At 48.9% G+C, this 25,575-nt stretch overlaps 1 protein-coding gene across 4 annotated transcripts in view; it reads right to left on the bottom strand.

Annotated features, from left to right (window-relative positions):
- Anxa6 (annexin A6) overlaps window positions 1-22,423 on the bottom strand; it is a 54,371-nt gene extending 31,948 nt beyond the window's left edge. For 2 of the 4 annotated variants that reach the window (XM_034504967.2, XM_034504968.2), the window contains exons 1-5: window positions 22,284-22,423; window positions 11,485-11,528; window positions 3,484-3,574; window positions 1,208-1,302; window positions 195-308 (exon numbers count right to left, since the gene is read on the bottom strand). In XM_034504967.2, the coding sequence (XP_034360858.1) occupies window positions 195-308; window positions 1,208-1,302; window positions 3,484-3,574; window positions 11,485-11,502 (318 nt within the window). In that variant the 5' untranslated portion in view covers window positions 11,503-11,528; window positions 22,284-22,423. Of the gene's footprint in view, window positions 1-194; window positions 309-1,207; window positions 1,303-3,483; window positions 3,575-11,484; window positions 11,529-16,848; window positions 16,985-22,283 lie in introns of all 4 variants that reach the window. The other 2 variants (XM_076936823.1, XM_076936822.1) reach the window with 2 other exon arrangements.
- Window positions 22,424-25,575: the final 3,152 nt, after the last annotated feature.

The raw sequence follows: 25,575 nt of genomic DNA, 5'->3' as shown, positions 1-25,575 counted from the left end.
CTACTTTTCCCTAACATCTGTCCACATCTGCCAAGCTGGAAAAGACTAGGGAACCCCTCCTGGACAAGCTGCCTTTTGAAGCAGGACACATTTGCTGGGTGGGCTGGGGCTGACCGCAAGCTTGTGGCAAAGCCTAGAACCTTCCCACTACCCACACCTGCACACCAGTGTAGACTTAGACCCATGCTTCTTACCGAGATGGCGTCTTTAATCTCTTTGGCGTCACAATAGGCAAGTGGCCTCATCAGGTTCACTATCAGCCGCTCAAACTTTCCTGTCAACTCATACTTCAAGTCTGCGATGAGGTCCTGGGGGTGGGGAACACCTCGGTAAGAACAAGTGATAAGTGGCCTTCTCTGCCTCATGCAAGGCTTAGTCACCTTGCTGAGTCCAGCTCTTGGGAGAAGACATTAGTATCATCCCTTAGAGAAAAGTCTACACCCGTGGTTCTCAAACTTCTAATGCTATGACCCTTTAAAACAGTTCCTCATGTTATGGTGACTCCCAGTCACAAAATTATTTTCACTGCTACTTCTTCTTTTTTTGTTGTTTCTTCTTCTTCTTCTTCTTCTTCTTCTTCTTCTTCTTCTTCTTCTTCTTCTTCTTCTTCTTCTTCTTCTTCTTCTTCTTCTTCTTCTTCTTCTTCTTCTTCTTCTTCTTCTTTTTGGTTTTTCGAGACAGGGTTTCTCTGTGTAGCCCTGGCTGTCCTAGAACTCACTCTGTAGACCAGGCTGGCCTCGAACTCAGAAACCCGCCTGTCTCTGCCTCCCAAACACTGGGATTAAAGGCGAGTGCCACCATTGCCTGGCTCACTGCTACTTCATAACTGTAATTTTGCTACTGTTATGAATCAGAATGTCTATGTTTTTGGAGATAGCAGTTTGCCAAAGGGGTCGTGACCCTACAGGTTGAGAACCACTGCTCTAGAGATTTCAGGCCACTGCCCCAAGTCATGCAGCTAGCAAGTGTTCTGTGCAGGTTCAAGCCATCAGCAGTGCCCTCCCCTGCCACTGTTTGCCCTACTGTCTGTCTCTCCCAGGACCTGGGAGTGTAGAGTGAGAGATGTGCTTTCTCAGTGAGTTCCTAACACCTGCACAGTGGCCTGTACAAGGTACCCACACAACGTGTGAGAATGAAGGAGGAAGAAGAGCCAGCATGAAGGCAGAGCTGGACAGGAAGTGACGCTTCCCTCCCCCATCTGGCTTACCTTGCCATAGAGGGACTTGTAACTCTGGCAAATCTCCTGCCTCTGCTTGTTGCTGCGGGAGGTGATCAGCTCCAGTATGGACTCCTTGTCGCTGCCTACAAGAGTTGAGGATACCTGTTAGAGACTAAGACAAGGTCGTACCTTTGGGTTCAGACTCCTGTGTTACTGTATTTTCAAAATGTCCTTGCCGGGTGGTGGTGGCGCACGCCTTTAATCCCAGCACTTGGGAGGCAGAGGCAGGTGGATTTCTGAGTTCGAGGCCAGCCTGGTCTACAGAGTGAGTTCCAGGACAGCCAGGGCTTCACAGAGAAACCCTGTCTCGAGAAACCAAAACAACAACAACAACAACAACAACAACAACAACAACAACAAAATGTCCTTTCATTTGTTTTCAACTAAAGCTTCTTGATGCAAGCAGAGCATGCCCAGAGGTATTTACGGTGAGCTTACGGGGGACTGTACTTCTAACATGAACATGAGCAGGAATGGCTATGCAGATCTGCATTATAATCTCCGTGCCTGGTTTGTTCAGTGAGGACCCTGGCTTACAAGTGTCTCTATTGCCAGCTGCAGGTAATAAATCTTCCTCCACTCATGGTTCCACTGTACATATTTCAGCTTCTGTTCAATAAGGTGCAAGCTTACTGCATTCAATTACACTGTCATCCTCCCTACCCCGTCTCCAGGAATCCCCCATGGCTGCTTCCCTGAGCTGGCAAAGGCCTTACAGCTCCTGCAGGTATTAGCAGAAGCTTTCTGAGTTCAATAAAGGATAACAGTGGTTCTCAACCCTCAGATATTCACATTACAATACAAAACGGTAGCAAAGTTACAGTTATGACGTAATAACAAAATAATCTCCTTGTCGGGGGTCACCACAACATGAGGAACTGTATTAAAGGGTCACAGCACTAGAGAGAACCACTGGTCTAAAGGAACCTGTAAGTCCCCACAGAGAGGGGTCACTGCATTCATAACATCTGAGCTCAAAGTAGTCCCTGATGGAGCTCTCTGTGGCACAAATACAGAAACTGAGGCACAGAGACAGGTAAGGATTTTCACAAGGCCTCACCATGCGCTGTCTTAGAACTTAGAAAAACCTAGATCCCTTAACAGCCAGCATAGTGTTCTTTCAACTGCGGACAAGCAAAGGCAGCTAGCTATAAGCACAAATCCAGGTCAGTGGTCACCCTGAAGAAAGGGAGCCACCAGGAGGGGGCCAACTGACCAAGGTTCTCAGCTATACTAACCAGGCCCATCCCTTAAGCTCAGGTCTACTATGGGTGGGGCTTCAGTATTCTTTATCTCTCTTTAGTGGTTTGACATATTTTATTGTAAATTTCCAAAATATAAAAAAGAGGCAAAAAAAATTTAAACAAGCTAGTCACACAGCAGAACACTTAATCTAGCACGCAGGAGGTCCAGGGTCCAATCCCTAGCAACAGAAACAAAACAAAACTACATTGCAACATCCCAGCCCCTCCCCCACCCAGAGCAGCTGAGTAGCTTTCCATGGAAAGGAGATGCTCTCTCAAGGATGGAGGAGGAAGTCCCTGAAGACTTAGAGGCTAGGAGGGTGGGGTGGGGTGGGGCGGCACTAGAGAGATGGCTCAGCAGTTAAGAGCACTGGTTGCTCTTCCAGAGGTCCTGAGTTCAATTCTCAGCAACCACATGGTGGCTCACAACCCTCTGTACCGGGATCTGATGCCCTCTCCTGACACACAGGCATACATGCAGATAGAGAACTCATATATAAATAAATATTTAAGAGAGAGAAGGGGAGGGGAGCTCATGAAATTTACAAAGCTCAGAAGCTTAGGGACCCTAGCCGACTGGGAAAGCTCAGACAGATACATAAGGCCCCTCCCCGAGATGACAAATCAGTAACAATGGCTGAGTGAGGAGAGGTAAGTCTCTGGTGGAGTTACCTGTAAGCTAGGCAGTGGGTACTAAGGATGTAGCTCTCCTGCGTTGTCACCATGAGTGGGTTTTCCTTTTTTTTTTTTTTTTTTTTTTTTTTTAGTTTTGCAGGTGTTCTGTGGTGACCTATGCTCTTTTAAGTAACCCCAATAAACTCACTGGTTCATCAAACTAGATGGGTAAATTGTTTTCCTTGCCTTGTTGTTGGTGCCCTAACTGGGTAGATTAATGGTAGCTCATGGTTCTCTAGGAAAAGTCATAGAATAACAGCAAATGGCTCCAGGGTAGGCCACATGTGATCATCTCCCATGCACCCTCCTCCCTATAGAACCCACTCTTGGGTAGCCGGCACCCACCGAAGCCCTTCATGGCTGTGTACAAAGCCTCAGCATCCTGATTCGCATCAAATTCTGGGAAGTCATGGACGGAGCCTCGGTACATGGCACCCTGTGGAGAGAGAAGCTGAGGGTGAGTTTTGACCTTTCACCTGGACCCTGGCTCAGGCCAGAGCTCTGTTCCCCAGAGGAAAAACAAGTACTGAGGTCACCTGGAAAGGGTGTGGCTGACTCTTCAGAGCTACCAGATGCAAATGTCTCAAAGGACAGTGACATTCCTCCAAGGGAGGGCAGCTTGTCCAAGGCTCAGAGCCCTTCATCACCGGACACCACAAGGACAGGTCAAAAGCCTGGCTGAGTGGCAGGCTGGATCCTATGAGTACCAAGAGTCCACCTGAGGTGTCCGTGCATGCGTGTGTATGTGTGTGTGTGTGGGGGGGGGGGGTTGGAGGTTAGCCATAGGTGGTGTTGCTCAGGTGTTGTTTTTGGTGTTTGTTTTGAGACAGGGTCTCATTATGTGGCACTGGTGGTTGGCCTGGAACTGCCATGTAGACCAGGTTGGCCTTGAATTCACAGACCTCTGGTTCCCAAGTACTGGGATTAAAGGCATGTACCATCACACCCAGTTTACCTTAAATTCTTGTTAAAAATGGTTAAAAGTTTGTTATTACTGTGTTTAGAGGGTGGGTATATACCTGCCACGGCGCACATGTGGAGGTCAGAGGACAACTTTGTGGAGCTGGTTCTCTCCTTCCATCTTTAGGAGGGGTCAGGTGACTGAACTCAGGTTGTCAGGCTGGTGTCATGAGCATCTGTACTCAGACATCTTGCTAGACCGGCCATCTTGGTTCTGGTTTTTGGTGTTGTTTTGGTTTTTCATGTTTTGAGTCAGAGTCTTTCTACATAGCCCTTACTGTCCTGGAACTCACTATGCAGACCTAGCTTGTCTTGAACTCACAGAGGTCTGCCTGCCTCCGCTGAAATTAAAAGCATGCACCACTATGCCTGGCTCACCTTGTTTTTTGAGACAGGGTCTCTCTGTGGCCTGTTGCCTATCATAGGTAGCCTGGTTATGGAGCCCCAGGGATACACCTGCCTCTGCCTCCCCAGCACCGCTATTACAAGAATGTACCACCATGCTCTTTTTATCTTGGGGGCGGGGCTGGATCCTAGAGCTTGAACTAAGGCCCCCATGTTCTACTAGCAAGCACTTCGCTGTCTAAGACATCTCAGCATTCCTGTTTCTCAGAGCACTTTACCATTTACAAAGCTTCTCATCTCCACTCATACGATTATATTAGCAACTGCAGGAGTGTTTAAGGTTAACTGATCTCTGAGATCCCTGAGAAGGAGCCCCACAGACTCCCCCCGCCCTCAACCCTCTTTCCTGTTCCCATCTGTCCTCAGCTGGACAAACCTCAGAGCTGCCAGCTACTCAGGGGGACCCAGAGCTGCTCTCAAGCTCAATGCCAAGATGAGCACTGGTCCTTGGGGGCCCAGTAAATTGAGCTGTGAACTGGCATCTAAGGACAAGCTGGCAGGGTCCTTGCAAGCCAGGAGAGGAGGGCAGAGAGCCAGGAGACCTCAGACATCAGATCTAAAGCTGAATGCACAATGGGTTGCTTCACAGGAGTCAGATGTGGGGCAGCCATACAGTATGGAGAAGAACCGGGTCTGAGAGAACCACTGGGTGATTCCAATTCATAAGGGGCTGCCCCTGGGAAGGCACACAGCATGAAATCTGTGCCAGGCCCTAGGCCAAGGGCTGAAGATTCAGAAAGAACAAAGACCTGCTTCAGTTGAGCCCCTTGGCAGAGATGGTCTATAAATAGGAAATATCTAAAGAGAGGGGTAAGTTACAGAGAAAACAGCTAAGCCCAACCCCAGCTCCAAAAGAGAGATTAGAAAAGACTCTGTAGATGGAGGAGCAGCTGGAGGCTGAGGAGCCCACAGATTGTACTGTCAAGGAGTAAGGCACAGACAGGCAAAACAGGAGTCCTCCCATACCCCGGTGTCTCCTGCTGTCTCATACCACAGGACCCAGCCAGACATCTGTCTGCCCTCTGCCTTAGGTCCCAGAAGCTGGCTCTTCAGAGGTATGCATGCGTGGGTGCAGGGCTGCTATTTAAAGTTTTCACAGGGCGGGTGACCAGAAAGGGACACAGCCTTCTTCCCGCCATTCGTGAATCCTCTGCAACCTGAGACCTCAGCCCTGGGCAAGGAAAGAGTATCAGGCCAGATAGCAGACCAAGCAAGCAAGGGATGGCGCAGGCTGGCCCTACCTCCCGCCTACACTCCCTCTGCCCTCTTCAGCCCTTCTGAGGCCTGCCATATTTGCATTGGCACAGTGCCACCCTGGGTAGTCTGATCCAGGGACCTGAGGTCCAGTGTCAGGCCTGGTCTGTGCACGGCTCATAGATTTACTAGAGGAGGCCCTCAAGTCCCTGCTGCCAGAGAAAAGGCAGTGTCCTGCTAGAATTTTTTTTTTTTTACCTCTTAACTATTTGGTGTTTCTTTCTGTATCCTGATCTAACAATGTCAGAAAGTAATTATCATCAGCTTCTAGGGTGAACGAAAAGGGGGCAGAGGGGACCAAAATGTCTTTTCACAAAGAGTCTTAAAGACTTTTACTCTAACCTTTCTCTTGGTCATTTTGTTTTTTGTTTTGTTTTGGTATAAGGTTTCACATAGCCGAGGCTGGTCTTGAACTCACTATTTAGCTAAGGCTGACCCTGAACTCCTGACGAACCTGCCACTGCCACCTGAATGATGGGATTACAGGTCTAAGACACCACATCTGGCTCTTTGATTCTTGACTCCACAAGGACAGATGCTATAATGAATATGATATGACTGCATAAGGGAAAGTGAGTCCCCACACCCAGTACAGGCTTAGCAATGGAGCCCAGGAGAGAGCTTGCTAACTGTAACTGAGTTGAATGAAGGAATGAAGATATTTCCCTCTGGGGTGGAGAATGTGCGCTCAGGCAGGGGAGTGCACAGTTTGACTCCGCAGCATGGACTAGCACCATTGCTCAGCATTGGAGATGCTGGGAGCAGCACTGGAGTATCTAGCTTTGAAATATCTTTCTGGGAGCCAGGCCCTCTGGGCTCTGTGTGGGGGAGCCAGCTGTTGCCATGACTCATGATGCTTTCTCTCCATCTGCCTAAGCCCTCATGTCCGTCATCTCCCTAGCTCCAAACTCCTTGCCACTGATCCTCAGGCTTACTCGGAGGGGAAGGTAATGCATCTTAGAGTTTTGAAGCACCAAAACAAAACAAAGAGGACAAGTGACATGCGACCAGTCAGCATGTCAGAGGCCTGATTGGGAAGGCAATGGAAGCTGTTTTTAGCAAACCAAGCTTTCTCCCTCCCTGACAGGCAGGTCACAGGGATGGAGGAGTGACCATCACATAGCCTAGGGCTGCTTCCTCTCCTTGAAGACTAAACTTGGAGTTATTAGATTGCATTGTCTGACTTCCCTGCTGGGATGGCTGTTTTCAAAGGCCTGCTTTTCTCTGAGCCAGGCTAACCCACTTTCAAGCTATAAACAGGGATCAGTACCAAACCATGCTTAGATTCCAAAGGCTTCTCATGCACAGATTTTTGTTTCTAGGGAAACTAGTGCCACCCACTTATCCATCTGCCATTCATTAGTTTACCCACCCACCAATCCACCCATTTGTCCATTTATGCTGCCATCTATCCTTCCATCCATTTATCTGTCTGTTCTTCTGTCCATCAATCTGTCTATCTGCCATCCCATCTACCCACCAAGCTACCCATCTATCCACATGCCCATCTAGCCACCCAACCATCTATCCATCCATCTATCCATCCATCCACCCACCCATCCATCTATCCACCCACCCATGCATGCATGCATCTGTCCATCCATTTCTCATTGAGAACCTACTAAATGTTGAGCCCAGGACCTGTAAAAAGATATCACAGTCTGGCACAGTAGCACATGTAGCTATAAGCCAGTCAGCTAGGTACAGCATAGGGGCCAGGGAAGAATCCCTGTGATGGCTGGGACTGCCTGTCTTGTTCAGTGATATATTTCTAGCCCCTAGCACAGGATCTAGAATACTGGTTCTCAACCTGTGAGTCATAACCCCTTTGGGGATTGAATGACCTTTTCACAGGAGTCACATACCAGATATCCTGTATGTCATATATTTATATTATAATTCATAACAGAAGCAAGATTATAGTTATAATGTAGCAATGGAAATAATTCTATGGCTGGGGGTCACAACCCAGGAAACTATATCAAAGGGTCACAGCATTAGGAAGGTTGAGAACCAATGAGCTAGGATATCTAGGCACACCTCGTAATTTGCTCCAGAAATAGATGTGTGAATTACTGAGCATATGTGCTGAGCAGGTTAGAGCTGACTTCCTGGAGATGATGTCTGAGTTCCTGTGAGTTCTTCAGAATGAGCAACAGATGCCCTCCACCCTGGGGAGGAAGGCATGGAAATTACCACACAGAGGAGACAGGGCAGAGGTCTGGGGTCAGTGAGAACATTGGGGAAAGGAATCCTAGAGAGCTTAGGAGCCGATGCCCAGAGTTTATTAACTCATGTGTGGGGTACAGTGAGCATGAAGCAGAAGATGGGGTTGCAATGATATTGACAGCCTGCAGTCCTGCTGGCCACCTTGGGCACATCACCTAAGTCAGAGCCTGGGCAAAGCAAGGCACTTGTACCTGGCTCCATTAAACAAGAGTCTATTAAACTCTGTCCTTTAAACAGAGATGTTCCTTAGGATACTGTTAACAGGAAGTTTCATTATGTAACCAATCTTCTGTGTAGATTAAGAGCAGTCAGGCAGCAACAGTTTCAAACTGATGCCCTTTTCAAGGTCAATAGTAGGGTTGCCTTAGTTACTTCTCTGTTGCGGTGATAAAATACCTTGAACAAAAGCAACGTAAGAGAGAGGGGCCTTATTTTGGCTCATGGTTCAAGAGCTCAGACCATCATGATGGAGAACTTAGGGGGGCAGCTGGTTGTAGTGCTTCCACTGTCAAGAAGCAGAGAACAATCTTTTCATAGCCTCAGGACCTCCGCCTCCCTCCATGGATGGTGTGGGTGGGTTCTGGTGCTGTTTGGGCTGAAGATAAAGCAGTTACTGTGATGCTGGGGAAGGATGGCCGATGGCTCACACAGGCTTGGCCAAAGTGTTCATGGAGAGACAAGCTACATAAGGATCTAGTTCAGTCTCCCATGTACCTTTTCACAAGGCCAGAGAAGTCTTCAGCGCTTGCCTACCAGCCCGGTGATCCAAGATGTCACATGCTCATAGGCATTGCAAGCAAAGTGGGGTTTAGCCCTGTCTGTTAATATAAAGATACAGAAACAGTACCTCAGACTATCTAGGCTGAGCTCCTGCGGGCCATGACTTGCCCCATTGTGGAAGGTTTACATTCTTAAATGCCACCTGTGCAGCTGTCCAGGACACCTGTAATCAGCTCAATGCACCCCATGCAGGCAAGATCCTGGATGTAGATGCCTAGAATGGAGGGAGTGTGGAGAAAGAGCTTTCCACCCTGAAATATTTAGCAAGCCTGTTTGTTGCCAGATGGTGAGCGGCCTAGGCCTTGGGGCTCTGGCCTGTGAGGCCCCACCCCAGCTGCTGCAGGTGTCCTGGGCTTCCTTAGAACACAGATAAACATCCCCTAGAGAGACGATTGGCTACATGGGAACTCTAGGAGACAGTAACCACAATCAGCTCCGATGCCCAGTTCATCCTGCATCTGCCGGGGTCCCAGGACATGTGTGTACTCTCTCCATGTCTGCAAAGTGGTTTTATGTTCACCATTGCAGTCTATCCCCAAACCTCACAGAGTCCATTGCCCCCCCCCTTCCCCGCCCCCCAGGGCCTTATATAGAATCATCTTCTGCCTCCTTGCCTTTGGATCTCAAGTTCATCTCTTTGGAAGGTGACAGGAAGGTCCACATCATGATGGAAGGAACTGAAATAACTGGACTGGAGGAAAGTGAGCATTGTGCTGTGTATTTGCAAGGCTGTGTGGGTGTGCACGCGTGTATGGGGACATTGCAGACACTGCTATTAACAGGCAATAGACCGGCGGTGCTCAACCTGTGGGTCATGACCCCTTGTGAGGGTTGCCAAATGACCCTTTCATAGGGGTTGCCTAAGACCATTGGGAAGCACAGATATTTATGTTATGATTTACAACGGTAGCAAAATTACAGTTATGACGTAGCAAGGAAAATAATTTTATTATCGGAGGTCACTACAGCATGAGGAACTGAATTAAAGGCTTACATTAGGAAGGTTGAGAATCACTGCAGTAGACAAATTTCCTCCTTCACATCCCTCCTAGTATTATCTTCTGCAACCTTCTCCTTCCCAAGGCTGCTGCCTGCCAGGCACCCAGAACTACCCTTCCCCCTGACTGCACTGCATTCCTTCTCAAATCTGACCTTCTGGTGCAGCCAGTCTGTTACTGACCCTTCTCATTTCCCAAAGCCTCTCAATCCGAAGGTTGCCTTCCTGCTGGCCCCAGGGCCTCTTTCATGTCCCACCAAAGCATGGTGTGAGGGCATCCAGTTGCACCAGGACAAAAGGAACCCCTCGGGCCCAGCCACCCTGAAACTTGCTTGCAGAGGGTCTATGTGCCTTGGGCCAAAGCTCTGAACTCCCAAGTCTTAACCCACTGGTCTTTCCACCTGACCTGTCCTCTTGAGCCATTCAGAACCCAGCAAGGCAAGCACCTCCCAGCTCCTGCCTGTGCACACACAGGAAGAGGGAAGCAGCAACAGCTCCCGTCCCAGAGCTTTGTCCACAGCTATGAATCCTCCTTTCTGATCAGCCTGATCAGAGATGCTGCAGGACCAAACATGCTCCTCAGGGGCGGGAGGGGAAGCTGAGCAAGAGCTACTTTGAGGGTCTGCCTTGCATCATAAACGTTACTTTCTGCAAGCTGTGACTATTCCTGGCTCACTGGGTGTCATGGCACAAGGATGGATGAAGTGAAACTGGCTCTCAGCTCGTCCACTGGGTAAGAGCTCTGCTCTGTGGCTGGGTGGAGAAGTTCTAGAGAAGAAGTAGGCATCAAAGGGGGTTGGCTGGGGTCCCTCAGCTTACCCTCCCCCCTCTGCCAGGGTTGTACTATAAGTTGTAAACCAACTGGGACCTTTCCCAGACAAACCTTGACATAGAAGGACTGCTCTCCCCCTCCCCCCCCCCCCCCATGCCAAACTTAGCCAGCTGAAGAGAATGTTCCATTTGGTCTCAAATTCTATCACCCAACAGAGTGGTCAAACAGTGAGAAAGACTGAGGTTAGAGTCTTTCTGGCCAGGAAAACGTAACCCCAAAGGATACGACATGGAACACACCTCTCTAGGACACAAGCAATCCTCATTGTGATTTAGCACCTATCTAGTTGTCCATGTTCCTTCCTAGGGCGACATAAATCTGCTAGGATCAACTCAACTTCCCACTCCAAAGGGCTTATCACTCAGGCCCACACACTGAGGAGAGAACCTGGAACCACTGAAAATATGTTACACTATTGTATCCTGGTCTAGAAGACAGGAGAACAGAAGCCTGGAGGTTGATGGTGCCCATGCCAGGCAAGGAAGAACCCCCCAGGAATGAAGCAATCTAAATAAAGCTGTCCGCAGAAGCAGAACCCTCACTCTATCACCCAAGCTCTCGGATCCAGCCAGTCCTGAAGCACTGCACTTCCCAGTCCTTGGGCCGATTCACTCCCATCCTTTGGTACTTGGCATAGTGGGTATCACTGGTGACTTACATACGAATCAGAGTGGTAAAGTTAGAACCATCTTTGCTCCTTTTGAGCGGAAGGGACCAGGAGTAGTCAGGAGGTACCCAGGATTATCAGAAGGTACCAGGGATTAACAGAGGGCACCAAGGGTTATCTGAAGGTACTTTAGTTATCTGAAGGTACCTGGGGTTACTCTGTCCTACTGATGCTGGGGTTCCCAGGCCCATGGGCAAGGCCTAGAGGAGCATAGACCCTTACCTGTGCTATTTTGGCCATGATCTCAGGTTCTGCAGCAGAAACCACTGTGGAGAGAGAAAGAGAATTTGAGAGACACCCCAGTACTCTGTAACTCCCCCCTTTTAGCCCCTTATTTTCCCTCCTCCTGCTGTTCTGATATCCAGAGACCTGGTAAGATTACAGTGCACAGTCAGTCTCACACACACACAGCAGGATGGGAAAGGGACCTGGAGAAACAGGAAGGCAGGGCTTGACCACTGACCTAGCACTGAGCCAGGCCATGCAGTGTGCCTGTTATTATCCCCTAATCCTTTTAGCAATCCTTACAGGCAGGAAGTGCCCTTTGTAGGAGAAGGGAGACCAAGACTTGGTGCCATGTCTGGTCAAAAGTCACAACACTTAGAACTCCAGAATGCAGAGCCCCTGTGTGCTGTCTGCACACTGTGTGGGCTCTCTCCAAGCCACTGAAAAACAGTTTCCCAACCAGGCTCTCTTGGCATGCAACTGGCAGAAGCAGGAGTTCCCAAGTGTCTCCCTGAGGACACCATTTCAGCTTGGGTCTGTTGCATTCACCATCTCCTTCAGCCTGCAATGCTCTGCACCCCGAGTCCACAGCAGGACATATTCAAGATTGGACAGTCCAACTCTTGTGGGTCCCAGTAATAAAGGCACCCACATGAATTACATCGAGCATCTGGAGGAAAGACAAGGTGAGGGACAAGAGGTAACAGGATGTAACCCCAGGTGGGCAGTCAGAGGCAACAGAGAGCTTCATGTGACTGAGGTGGCAGCAGGCAGGAGGATGGTGACATGATGACCCAAGGCCTCTGTGAAGTCTTGGCTTTACTCGGATGGAACAAAGCCATCACCATCATGGGGGACTTAAACAAAAGGAATGATATATCTTTTTTTTTTTTCTTTTTTTTTTAAGGTTTATTTATTTGTTTTATGTAAGTACACTGTCACTGTCTTCAGACACACCAGAAGAGGGCACCAGACTCCGTTACACATGGTTGTGAGCCATCATATGGTTGCTGGGAATTGAACTCAGGACCTCTTAACCACTGAGCCATCTCTCCAGCCCCGGGATGACATATCTTACTGAAACGAGGAGAGGACTATGGGCTTGAGGTATCAGGGACAAAATCTACAACAAAGGACAAAAGGACGCAGCTGTATTAGCTATAAATAAATGACAAGTGAAAGCCAGGTAGGTGCCCGAGCTCATGAGCGCTCAGCAGAAAAGGCAGGAGATGCAAGTTAAGCAATCAAGAGCCATGAGGACCACAGTACTCCATCAGAAGTGGCTGGTGAAAGCTTAAAACAGCTCCATATGCTTTGCAAGAGTAAAAATAACTTACTTGCAAAGACTGAACTAAAAAGAAGGGCGGAACCATAGAGATCTGCAAGTCAGCACCCTCCAGCCATACCCAACCCCCAACTTAGGAGACAGCTCTCCTGACCCTTATTAGCTATGTGACCAAGGGCTTAGTGCTCATATGCTAAGCACAAACTGCCTGGGAGTGCTACTGGGGGATGGGACCTGGATTTCTTCTGGCACAGAGCAGATATCAGTGGTGGTGGTATCCATTGCAGTGGAGGGACGTTGTCAGTTTGCCCCTCATGTCGGTATGGTACTGTCTTCCTAAACTGCATGCACCAAGGGGCAGTTATCTGATGGTGCTGGGGGTGGAGGACATGAGACAGAGATCTGCCTGTAATCACAGCTCAGCTACAGGAAACCCTGCTGTTGCCCTGGCAACCAGGGGCCCCTTGGTTTAAAAGCGCAGCTCTCACCAGGAAATGGAAACCTCACATTCGAAGGGGTGACTTCTAGGATTGGGCTCAGAACCAGATCTGGGGTTTCCCCAAGCCTGGAGGCTCAAGAGGCAATTGGTAAAGGAACCCCCAAACTGTCAGAAACACAGAGAGTGAATAAGGCCCAGGAAACGAGCTGACATGGGGGAGGGAGGGCTGTCACTTGAAAACTGAGGTACTTTCCTTTGGCCCTGCTGCTGGAAACTTCAGCAGCTGGCTGGCACCCAGGCCCATCTGGACAACAGCCCCTTTCCACAGAGAGCTCGATCCAAGAAGGGGCCGCTATGCCTTTGGGGAAAACTCCAAGAGCAGTTTCTGTGTGTGTGTTGGGAGCCTTCCTCCTGTGTACGAGGAAAGTTCCTTTTGATAATTTAATGTTCATATTGTAGTTCAGATGGCCAATCTGGTTCATTCCAACAGGAGAACTAAAGGTTGAAGCACACAGGCTAGCTGTCTGAGCCCCGGGGCTCTCCCATAACAACCTACACCACACAGACTCAGGTTGGCTATACAGCCCAGGATCCCAGCTGAGGCCCGGAACCATCTGTCCTCCAATCCTCTTCCTATATGGCCAGAACTCAGTCAGGAGCCCTGCCTCAAAGTCCCAGGTGACAGCAGGCTTCCAACCACTGGAGAAAGACTAAGGCATGTGATTTCAGCTGGGTTCCCTCTCTGGGTCTTAACGGAAATGAGGTCAGTGATTTAGCTGCTGGGTTCGGGAAGATCCACAAACAATATGAAAGACTTTTCTAGCTGGGCAGTGGTGGCGCATGCCTTTAATCCCAGCACTTGGGAGGCAGAGGCAGGTGGATTTCTGAGTTCGAGGCCAGCCTGGTCTACAGAGTGAGTTCCAGGACAGCCAGGGCTACACAGAAAAACCATGTCTCGAAAAACCAAAAAAAAAAAAAAGACTTTTCTATATTTCACTGACTGGTTTTCACACGAGAATGCTGGGAAGGCTCTCACCAGATCTCAGGACTTCTTAGGTCTCTGTTAACCTGTACTTTTTACCAACTTACCTGAAATAGGCGCTCAAGACTGGTAAAAATGGCGTCTCTCAAAAAGAAAAAAAAAAAAAAAAAAAAAAAAAAAAAGAAGCCGGGTAGTGGTGGCACGCCTTTAATCCCAGCACTTGGGAGGCAGAGGCAGGTGGATTTCTGAGTTGGAGGCCAGCCTGGTCTACAGAGTGAGTTCCAGGACAGCCAGGGCTACACAGAAAAACCCTGTCTCGAACTCCCCTCCCTCCCCCCCCCAAATGGCTTCTCTCTCCTCAGAGGTCTAAGTCTTTTTTGATCTGAGTAGCCAAGCAATTGGATCATTCAGAAAGCCCCTCCCTCTGGGCAGTGACCTAGATGGCTTCTACCTGGGTGGCCATCATCACTATTGCCTTGTCTGGTAGCTTGTGACTATTGTGATCTTATGTTGGGAGCAGAATCCTACTGCCCAGCTTATTGAGTGGGCAAGGGCCACCATGTTCCCTGAACTCTCTCTGATTTACACAAGCTGCTTAAACAGAATCTCAAGTTTGCACATCTGCAAAGGCATACTGGAATTCCAGTGTGAACTATGAAACAACAGATGAGAAAATGCTTAGTAAGACTGTCTGACACACAGTCAGCAATAAATGGCCATTTTTATTGGGATAACATGGCAATAAATGAAGGCTTTGTCCAAAATCCCCAGGTTCAAATCATGACACTGCAATACCCAATTGTGTCACTTCTCTCTCCCTCAGTTTATCTCAGAAATGGCAAAACTATAAGGTTTTCTTAGGCTATTGCCAGGTAGCATGCAAAGACCACCCGTCCTGTGGGAGACTAAAATAGTCCACTGGAAATTAAATTCTTTTTAGGTTTCTTTATTTCATGTATATGAACGTTTTGCCTGCCTGTAGTATGTATGTGCACCACATGTGCGTCTGTGCTTACAGAGGCCAGAAGAGGGCATCAGATCCCTGGAACTGGAGTTACAGATGGTTATGAGTCACCATGTGGATGTGTGTCCCCTGCAAGGGCAACAAGTGGTCTTAACCACTGAGCTGCTTCTCCAGGTCTGCACAAGTAACTTTTAAAGCATTTCTTTTTATTTTTGCTGCTACTTCATAACTGTAATTTTGCTGCTGTTATGAATTGTAATGTAAATATCTATGTTTTCCAATAGTCTTAGGAGACCCCTATGAAAGGGTTGGTCATCCTCCAAAGGGGTCACAACCCACAGGTTGAGAACCACCGTGTTAGGGGCTAGAGTTTTAAAAGTTGTGAGCCAAACGAGCTGGGTGCTGGGAACCAAACCTGAGTCCTCTGGGAGAGTTGCAAGTGCTCTTAACCACTGAGCCATCTCTCTGGCCGCAGATTGTTTGGTTTTAGGTCAGTTTTGTTTTGTTTTGTTTTGATTGAGACAGGGTCTCTTGCATGCCAGGCTAGCCTTGAACTTACTAAGTGTCTTCAGATGACCCTCAACCTTCCATCTCCCAAGTGCTGGAATTTCATGTTGCCATCTCCTCATAGAGTTTATACAGTGCTGGAGACAGAACCCAGGCTGGCTTCCAGGGTGCTAGCGAGCAGTCTGCCAACTGAGCCACACCCACAGCCAACCAAATGTGTTTCTGTGGCATATGTCAAGTTATTCAGAGGAAATGCAGGCCTTTGCAGAAAGAACACGGGTTCCAAGGGGCTGTTTTTTGAAGGAAGCCATTCACTTTTGCCCATGTCAGTAGACAGTGGGTATAGGGTATTTCTCATACATCCCCCATGCCCCTTCCCCACCTTTTTTTTTTTTTTTTTGGAAAGATCTTGCATAGGAAGACACTGAAGGTCTGATTGGCCTAGATAGAAATGACCACAGGTCACCCTGACCTGAGGGACTTCATCTGCATTATAAGTCTGGTTACTTATTTCCACATGTGTGTTCAGCTCATTTCAAAGAGGAAAATCATCAGACCTGGCAGGCAGAAGCAGGAATAGTGGTGCTCATCTCTAATCCCAGAGCTGGGGAAGCAGAGGCAGGTGGATCTCTGTAAGTTCAAGGCCAGTCTGGTCTACACAGTGGGTTCCAGGACAGCCCAGGCTATGCGCCGAGACCCTGTCTCAAAACAAAACCAAACCTGGCCAATGAGATGGCGGCACAGGTAAAGGCACTTGCCATGCAAGTCTGGTGGCTTGAGTTTGATTCCTAGGACCATGTAAAGATGGAAGGAGAAAACAGACTCTACAAAGTGGTCCTCTGGTCTCCATGCATCTCTTACACACAGCACTAATAACAAGTTATATTTTTAAGTGATTGAAACTTTGGAACAGCTGCCCCCCCCCGTGTGTGTGTGGGGGGGACTTGAAGGGTTGGTTATAACCAGTCTTCCCTCCTAAGCTAGGGATGTCCTCCTCTATCATTTATCTACCCAACCTTCTAGAACCTTGACAAATGTTTCTCCATTCCAGCTTTATCAATACAACCTGAAGACTTTTTTGCCCCCTCCCACCCCTCCCCCAATGTCCAACACTAGAGATTGAAGACATTTCAGGGCCAGTGTAGCCAACAAATTGATTGGCTTCTGCTGGATCCAGCTGTTACCTCAACTGGGAAACCAGGGAGATTTCCCCTCCTTGGAATCCCCACAGGCTACACACCGTATCTCTAGACTGGCTTGTGGTCAGCCATTGAGGATTTGCCACTCCTGTGTAGCTGGAGGTCACTGGTTTTGCATGCACTGTGGAGACAGGGGTGGGTTAGTGGGTGGGGAGAAGAATCTATCTTCAAAGAAAACTACTTTCGATCATCTGATTCTAGTTTTTCTGTCTTCAGGCTCTTGTATGGCTCAGCAAGTGATAGATAACTAATGTTCATACATAGTTATTCTAGTATCATTCCACAGTCTCTCCCCTCCCCCTTGGGTGGAAAAACCAGTTTTGCCTCTAAGGGCATATCCCTTTAACTATAAAGGTGGCTATTGATTCCATTTTGAGCTGGTTACTAATATCTGCTTGGACTAGTCATCGGCTATAAGTAGAATAAAATCTTAGGCAAATGATCATTTTTATTTTATTGCATGTGATTCATGGCTGGGCCATTACTGCATAGCTATTGTGTCTGCTGTAACCCTCTGGAGAGGTTGACCTCTGCCTCCAGCCAGGGTGGCACTTCCTACAGTCTGGTTCTCTTGCATGATGGAGAGGTTAAGAAGCCAACTTCTGAGGATGCTTTTCCTCAAAAGCACAAACCCCTCGCTCACTCTTCTCACAAGGAAACTAAATCCAAGCTATCTCCTGGCGTCTCCATCTTCATCTGGAGTCTGTCTGTCTCGTTTACTTTGGCTGAAAGTACAGAGCTAAGTGCCACCCTGAACTGTTCCTCTGGTGTCACCTTAGATTCCTGAAGAACAAAACTGCACAGAACAGATGAAAGGGGACAGTCATTCCGTGAGAGTAGCTGCACCTGGGGCAGGAGTGGTCAGCCGGGAGGAACCAGAGTGAGATCCTAAAGCGATGGCATTGATATTGATGGCAGAGGCGAGGGCTTCTAAGAACCTCTCAGAAAAACCAGAACGGAGGCAAAGAGGACTAGATTGGTCGACTATGCATATCTCTTGCCCCGTTCCTCCTCTGTTCAGACCCAAGGCTCGTGACAGTAGAGGAAAAACGGGCTTGGTGTCTTGGCCTCCCTCAGTTCATTCTTCCTCCCAACTTGGTCACATTGAATAAACTTCCTTTTAATCCCCCCCGCCCCCCACACCATCACAGTCTCTAACTGGTTTATTGGGACCAGCTGACCCAGCTTTGCTAGCTTAGGGCTGCAGAAGCCTGGGCTTACACGACAAAAACTCCAGTTACAGCCATGAGAGGTTTCTTTAGTGACACCCTTGAAAAGTCACAAGAGGAAAAAGTGGAGTCATTGAACCTAACTGCTTTGCTCCCCAAGCTGTGGCCAGAAGGGAAACGACCTGAAGTTGGGCAACTTGTCCAGGTCCATAGAGAAAATTACTGATTAACTGAGGACTCGTGAGAAAGCAAAAGGAAACAACAACCCTACTAGCCATCTAGACTCACTGGGGCTAGGACAGAAAGTGGACTAGACAAGGCTCCTGTGCCCTTGGCAATGACAGCCGAATATCACAGTCTGCCCGCCAGTCAGTACAGAAGAAAAAAATAAGCGCTGATTATGACAAACTTTTTATCAGTTTTTGGAGGGGGGCAAACATGTGCCATGGGTCTAGAGAGCTGGTTCTCCTTCTACCATGTGGGTCCTGAGGCTTGAACTCAGATCGTCAGGCTTAGTGGCAAGAGCCTTTATCTGCTGAGCCATTTTACTGTTCATTTCCCCCCTCCCCCTTCAATCCACTTTTAAAATAACATAGAGAAACATGGTGTAGGTTGGGGTGTAGCTCATTCAGTAGGGTACCTGTCCAGCACATACAAGGCCCTGGGGTTGATCCCTCGAACGGCACAAACCAGGCATGAGAGTTACATACACACGAGCAATCCTAGCACATGGGAGCTGGAGGCTGGAGTTTTAGAAATTCATCCTCAGATACATAGCAAGCTTAATGCCAGCCTGGGCTACATGAGACCCTGTCTCAAAAACAATTTTAATAATAGAGTCTGAGGATTTTCTGTAACTCCAGAAAGCTTTGGTGCCTCCTGGGGTAAGTCTACTGTACTGCTTGAAGGTTGTGGCCTTCACAAATCCCTTTTAAACTGGGTATTCAGTTTAGTATAGATTAATATCTATTAATGTGTTAAGTCCTTGGGTTCCATCCCTACCACCAAGAAAAGATACATTTAGAAAACTCCCTTTTCTTATTGGCTCCCCTTAGTCAGAAGGAGCAGCTTTTAATCCTTAGCTGATGCAACAGGATGCACACCCCTGTCTTGTTCCCTCCCCTCACCCCCAGACACTCAAGATTCTTTGAGAGCAATGTTTTCTAACCCCTGACCTCACTGATCCCCAGCTGGATGGGGTCGCAGGTGTCCATGTGGATGCCCTAGGATCAGAAATGGCCTAGCTTGGGTTTGAATCCCACCCGAGGTTACTTTGTGAATGGCCATAAGGTCTAGCCTCTCACAGGGACCAGGAACCCTGAGATGGAAACCCCACGGTAATTTAGAAGCTGTGTGGTAAGCTGGAAAGGGCAGAAGTTCAAATCCACAGGTAAAGCCTGCACAGTAGTCAAGTCTGCCGTCCGACTGCACGATGGGAGGCAGAGACAAGAGAATCGGTGATAGCTCCCGGGCCATCAGCAAACAAAAGGAGAGATCCTGTCTCAGATGGAAAACGGGGTAAAGACAGCCAAGTTCCACAAGGTGTTCTCTGACCTCCACATGCATACCATGGCACAGATGTGTATACAAATAAATAAAGAAATGTAAATTAAAAACATTTAAAAAATAACTCATTATGGTTAAGGTCAAGGTATAAAGGGTAACAATAGATTGAGTTCTTTTTTTTTTTTTTTTCTTTTTTTTAGGGCAGGGTCTATCTCTCTGTACCACACCAGGCTGGCCCCAAACTCACAGAGATCCAACGGCTTCAGCCTCCCAGGTGCTGGAATTAAAGGCCAATGCATAGACTACTACACCTGGCAAAAATGAAGACAAGTGTGCACAAGAGGACCTTCCTTGCACACACGAGTGTTGTGCAAAGTTGTGCAAGGGCTTCCAACTCTTTTTTCCTTTTTTTTTTTTTTTTTTTAGATGGAGTCTTCTGTATCCAACTTACTACTTAGCTCAGGGTGACTTTGAACTTTGAACTTCCAGATCCTGCAGCCTCCATCTCTGAGTGCTAGGATTGCAGATGCTCAGTTTATACCTCACTAGGGAAGGAACCAGGGCTTCAGCTGTGTAAGGGGGACACATTTCTAGACACTTCTCTCCATGAGGGTTTCAGCATTTCTATCTCTGTAATGGTCTGATACCCACAGTCTGCGGGGCTGGAAGAGTTCCAACAGTGACAACGATGACTTTAAGAAGCATCAAGACAGCAGTGTTGAGAAAGAGGAACCTGGGGCTCAGGTAGCCTCCTGAGTACCACACCCTTCTGAGGTTACCACAGCAGCACTGGCTTCTCTACACAGAGCACTCTCCAGTTTACGTGGTATTTTCATATCTGCGGCTCGATACCACAAGAAGATACCAGTCTTCCTTTTACAGATGGGGGGATCTGGGCCACCACAGTTCTGCAGGGCCAGCCGCAGTGGGGGCTTCTCAGTCCTCCAGAGAGACATTCCGAATGTGAATGGAATGCAGAGCGTAAATAGAAAAGGCTGGATTCTAAGCCAAGAAGCAGCAAGCTAGGATACAACCCTCATTTCCCATCCTCCCTATGGGCAATCTGTGGAGACCACATCCTCAGCATTAACCCCATCCAGGAAGTCTCTTGAAGAAGCTTGGCTAGGGGTGCATGGGGTCACCCCTGAGCCTGAATGGCACTGTAAAGAGCCACCAACCCAGGTCTAATACATCTTACCAGCTGGGGGTCTGTGTATAGGTCTCCTCTGGGGAGGAAGGAATCAAAGTGGGGAGGTGCCCAGCTTGTGGGTGGAGGGGCAGAGATGGGGCGGGGCCAGGCCTTGTGTCCAGGATCCTTTGGGAGCTGCAGTGCAGATGTAAGTATGGTCTCTGGCAGCTCTCCAGTGCTGCAGTCCCCTACTCCCAGCCCCTCCCCCACACCCACCCCAGCATCTCCATTCTCAGGGCAAATCCATGTTCTGTCCAGCAACAGCTGCATCCTCTGGCCAGAAACAGCAAATATCAGTATCCCAGCAGAAAGAAGCTCATGAACAAAGGACAGGAAGTAAAGGGACATGGTGAGCGACAGTCACAGCTGCAAGGGAATGAAGGCCTTCTCTTCCCTCCATGCCCAGCCACACCCCACTCCCAAATCTGAGAACAGTTAAATTGGCCAAGGGGGGGGGCACCGGAAGTGGCGGCCACCTCAGCAGACTGCTATGGGGAACAAGGGCCCAGAGAGAAAAGAGATCCTTCCAAGGGTCCCAGGCAAGCTGTAACTCATGGATATGGGAGAGGATTGCCCAGGGTCTTCTGCAGCCAGAAAGAACATCAGGGCGTACAGGGGCTGAAATAGTTACAGGGGGATAAGAAAAGGCTGGGAAGTCAGGCTGTCCTGTCTGGGGGTGGGCTCAGCAGCTTCAAGATGTGATCTGGGAAGGAGAGATGGAAAGGAGGGCAGATTCTAAGGGGACACCAGGATCCCCTACAAACCCTGGAGCCATATGCCCAAATTTGGAAGTGTCTAGTAAGACCCACCAGAGTTTAGACAAAAGGGGGCGGGAGGGGGGAGGGAGGAAGCAGGAGCCAGATTCTCTCTCCTAAAGGAGCCATTCATCAACCACACCTGTACTCAAGATTCCCCAACCAGCTGCCAAATCAACCCATTTTCATAGGACTGAAAGCAGGGGTTATCAGCACTTGGGGAGAGGGAGGCTCGGAGACAGAAAGCGACTGTCTCAAGGTGGGATCTGGATTCGAGGTCAGTAGGAAGCATCTAAGGCCCTGAAAAACTGGGAAAGAAGCCGGTTGGCTTAGGAGAAGCAAAAGACAGAGTGGGGCCTCTGCATCTCGCTAAGAGCCTCTGCGGCTCCCAGAAAGGTGAGCATCTTGGGACGGACAGCTGGTCCTTCCTCTGGCGAGCACCAGGGAGCCTTTTCTCCCGGACCACACCACAAACCGTCTGGTGCTTGGCAGACCGTTCAATTCCTACAGCTCTCCAAGTTGGGCAACTCACAGCCGACCGCGAGGGTCCCCAAGTTTTTCTACTACTTTAGTCAATTTGGCGCCCAGGTTTTGAACCACACCCTCGGCAGGGCCGGGGTCCGCCAGCTCCCCTCCCCCTCAGGGCGCTGTCATCCAGCGCCAGCACCTCGGGTTCCTTCCCGGGACACACCCAGCCGCGACACCCCAGGGTGGCCGCACCCCGCAGGGACCCAGCCAGGTGCTCGTTCCCACTCCCTTCAGTCCTGGACCCCGTGCCTTGCAGCGACTCTGCACACTCACCGCGCTGGGGAGGCCTCAGATCAGGACGGACAGACAGACGCAGCTCGAAGCCCGTTAGCCTAGCAGTAGCCGCAGCGCAGGCTGGGCGCACGGTGGCGGGGGACACGTGGCGTTCAGGGACCAATCGGGTTCGCTCACTGCCCGCCCTGCCCCGCCCCGCTCTGCCTTGAGTGCTTCTTTTTTGCAGTCTGGGTGCCACCCGCTGCAGGGGAAGGGCATGGGGGAGGGCGTCCTCTGGGGGAACCTGCCACCTTCTACCTCGGTCGGTTCTGACCCCAGCCCTGACGCCTCCAGCGGGAAGGGCACTTGGCAAAGGTCACGCCGCCATCCAGAATTAGAAGTAAAGTTAATGTTCTGCTCCCTCATTCCTGCCACTCACCGAAGCTTTGTTGAGAAATTTAAAGCTTGCCAAAATTGAAGTTGAATCAGATCTTACCGGACTGATCAGATTTCACGCCTCCCTGCCCTGTCGGGTCACAGGCATAGTCATCCACTTTGCAAGCAAGGAAAGGCCAGAGGAGACCATGCCTTGACCAGGGTCACTCAGCTTCCAGATTGTGGGGTTGGGAATCTAACTTAGGGCAGGTGGCTCCACAGGAATCTCTAGGCCTTGGGGAGTGAGTTCTGGTCGAAGAGGGACCAGAAGTTGTCGTTCAGGTCTGTGTGGAAAAGCAGCGGCACAATCTTTGGGAATCAGTGGAAGACAGATAGCCCACCTTTGACAGAGAAGGCCCCGCTGCCTAGTGACCACAGAGCTGACAGCAGACTTCTGTTTGTCAACAGGTTCTTTGAGTTTCTTTAAAGGGTCATCCTGAGGAGCCAACTAGCTGGCTCAGAAGGCAAAGGTGCTTGCTGCCAAAACTGAGTTTGACCCACAGGTGTGGCACGCACGGATTTTCGCACTCCGATCAATAAAATGTAATTTTAAAAGTTTAAAAAATATTCTCTTCAGAATCTGTCACTAGTTCAGAGAGTAGTAAGCATCTACTAAGATCTAGATGGGAAATGCATCCTCCGTTTTGTTGTTGTTGTTGTTGTTTTGTTTTGTTTTGTTTTTTTCATTTCACCCAGCGAGCACTCACTGAGCCCTTGATACATGCTAGAGCAAACTGAACGGGTGGGCTCTGCTGCCCTGCCCCACCCTTGGGATCTGCCAATAGACAGAGGTTTAGATTGCTCTATGGGAAGCCTGGGGCTAGGGTGGAGGAAGTGCATCCGGCAAAGCAAGTGGGGCAGTGTCACCTTCGGAATGAGAATGATGCAGTTACAACTTTTGAGAAGAGCAGGCTCAAGTGGGAAACAGATTATCAGCAGAGCCTGCGTCCCAGCACTGAGAGGCTGAGGATCAGGAGTTCAAGGTCATCTTTGGCTACAAACATTTTCAAGGCCAGCCTGGGCTACCCACATTAGACTGTCTCAAAAAAAAAACCATGCAATAATAATGCAATAATAATGGTCTAGGGGTTGTGGCTCAGTTTGTTGAGTGTTTGGCATGCATGAAGCCCTGGGTTGGATAGCCAGAACCACATAAAATCAGACGTAGTGGTTCATACCTGTAATCCCAGCGCTCAGAAGCATCAGAAGTTCAAGGCCATCTTCAACCACATAGCAAGCTCAAGGACAGCCTGGTCCATTCAAGATTCTCTCAGAAAATCAAATATATAAATATAAATAAGAAAACGAGAGAGGTGGTTGAGGAAGACAGAAGAGGGTTGTCCCTGCCTGCCAAGATGGGGTCAGTAGTCTCTCTGCACACAGCAGTAATCACTGTCATTTGCTGGACATTTTCCATGAGTCATAAGATTGTATATTCCACCCTTGTTTTTAAATTAATGTATTTGTGTGTAAGTGTGTGTGTGTGTGTGTGTGTGTGTGTGTGTGTGTGTGTGTGAGTGTGTGTGTGTGAGCACAAGTGCCATCACATCCATACAGAGGTCAGAGGACAACTTGCAGGACTTGACCCTCTCCTTCTCCCATGTAGGTCCTGGTTAATAGAACTCAGGTTGTCAGGTTTAGAGGCAAGCTCCTTTACCTGTTGAGCCATCCTGCCATCCCTGTATACCCTTTAATTACATTGTCATATATAATCTCAGGATTTTATCAATTGGATGTTTATAATTATTTATTCAGCACCTACTATGTGCTGGGCCCTATTTCAGAAGGTTCATCAACAAACCAATATCTCAGTTGTCATACGGCTTACATCCCAGTCCAGAGGGGATGGATACACCATGGCAAATGTGACAACATGTGAACAGGGACAAAAACTGTGGACAAAAAAGGGACATATGCTGGCGGATAGATGTAATACTTAGTAGGGTGTTTAGCAAAGGCTAAACCAGAGGGGTTTGAGAAAGACTCAGGAGATGAAGTCAACAGAACTTCCAATATACGTTGGAAGGTTCCAAGCCAAGGAAACAGCAGTGGGAACTGGGATACAGGCCAGAGGGGTCCAGGGTGTTGAGTCCGCAAGAAGCAGAGATTGAGGAGGGACCAACTCTTCCAGGGCCTGGAGTCTTTGGGAGACAGCAGCAGGGTGTTGGGTACTAGAAGGTTGAGGGTTTATAGCATCCACAGCTATGCGAATGCCGTGTCTAACTCTGTGCCATTTCTTGACTGCAAAAAGCCATCGTCTTTTCAGCAGTTACCTGCCCCCCTCAACCCCATCCAGCAACCACGTTAGCTTTCTCCTCAACCCTTCCTTGTCTTTCTTCTCCTCCTCTCCCTTCACATCTCCTCTCCTCCCCCATTTTTGGTCTTTTGAGACAAGGTCTCTTGTGTTTGAGGCTGGTCATGAACTCCATCTGTAGCTGACAATGACTTTAAACTTCTTATCCTCCTTCTTCTCCTTCCCAAGTGCCATGATTACAGCTGTGAGCCTCCACACCTCTCTGTCCCACCCCGACAGATCTGATTTTTGTCTTTGTGGATTTTCTCTTGCCACTTCATATAAATGGAATGATACATATGTCGTCTTCGGGGTCTGGTCTCATTGGGCATGCTTTAGTGTAACAGACCCAGTGATGTGTTTCTAAAAAGGTAAAGGGGGGTGGGATATGTTCCATGGAGGTGTAGTTAGGTATAGGGGAAGGGGTGCCTTGGTGGGCCCATTCTGAGGCATCCTTTCCCCCCAAGGGACCAGCCACATGATGGTATAGTATAGAATAGAGTTTATTCAGGGCATGGGGAGGGGAGTCAAGAGGGTAGTAGAGGCAGAGAAAGGCACACACACACACACACACACACACACACACAGAGAGAGAGAGAGAGAGAGAGAGAGAGAGAGAGAGAG

This window comes from Arvicanthis niloticus, chromosome 6, assembly GCF_011762505.2.
Source record: "Arvicanthis niloticus isolate mArvNil1 chromosome 6, mArvNil1.pat.X, whole genome shotgun sequence".
Classification (NCBI taxonomy): Eukaryota; Metazoa; Chordata; class Mammalia; order Rodentia; family Muridae; genus Arvicanthis; species Arvicanthis niloticus.
This window is presented reverse-complemented; position numbering and strand designations above follow the sequence as displayed.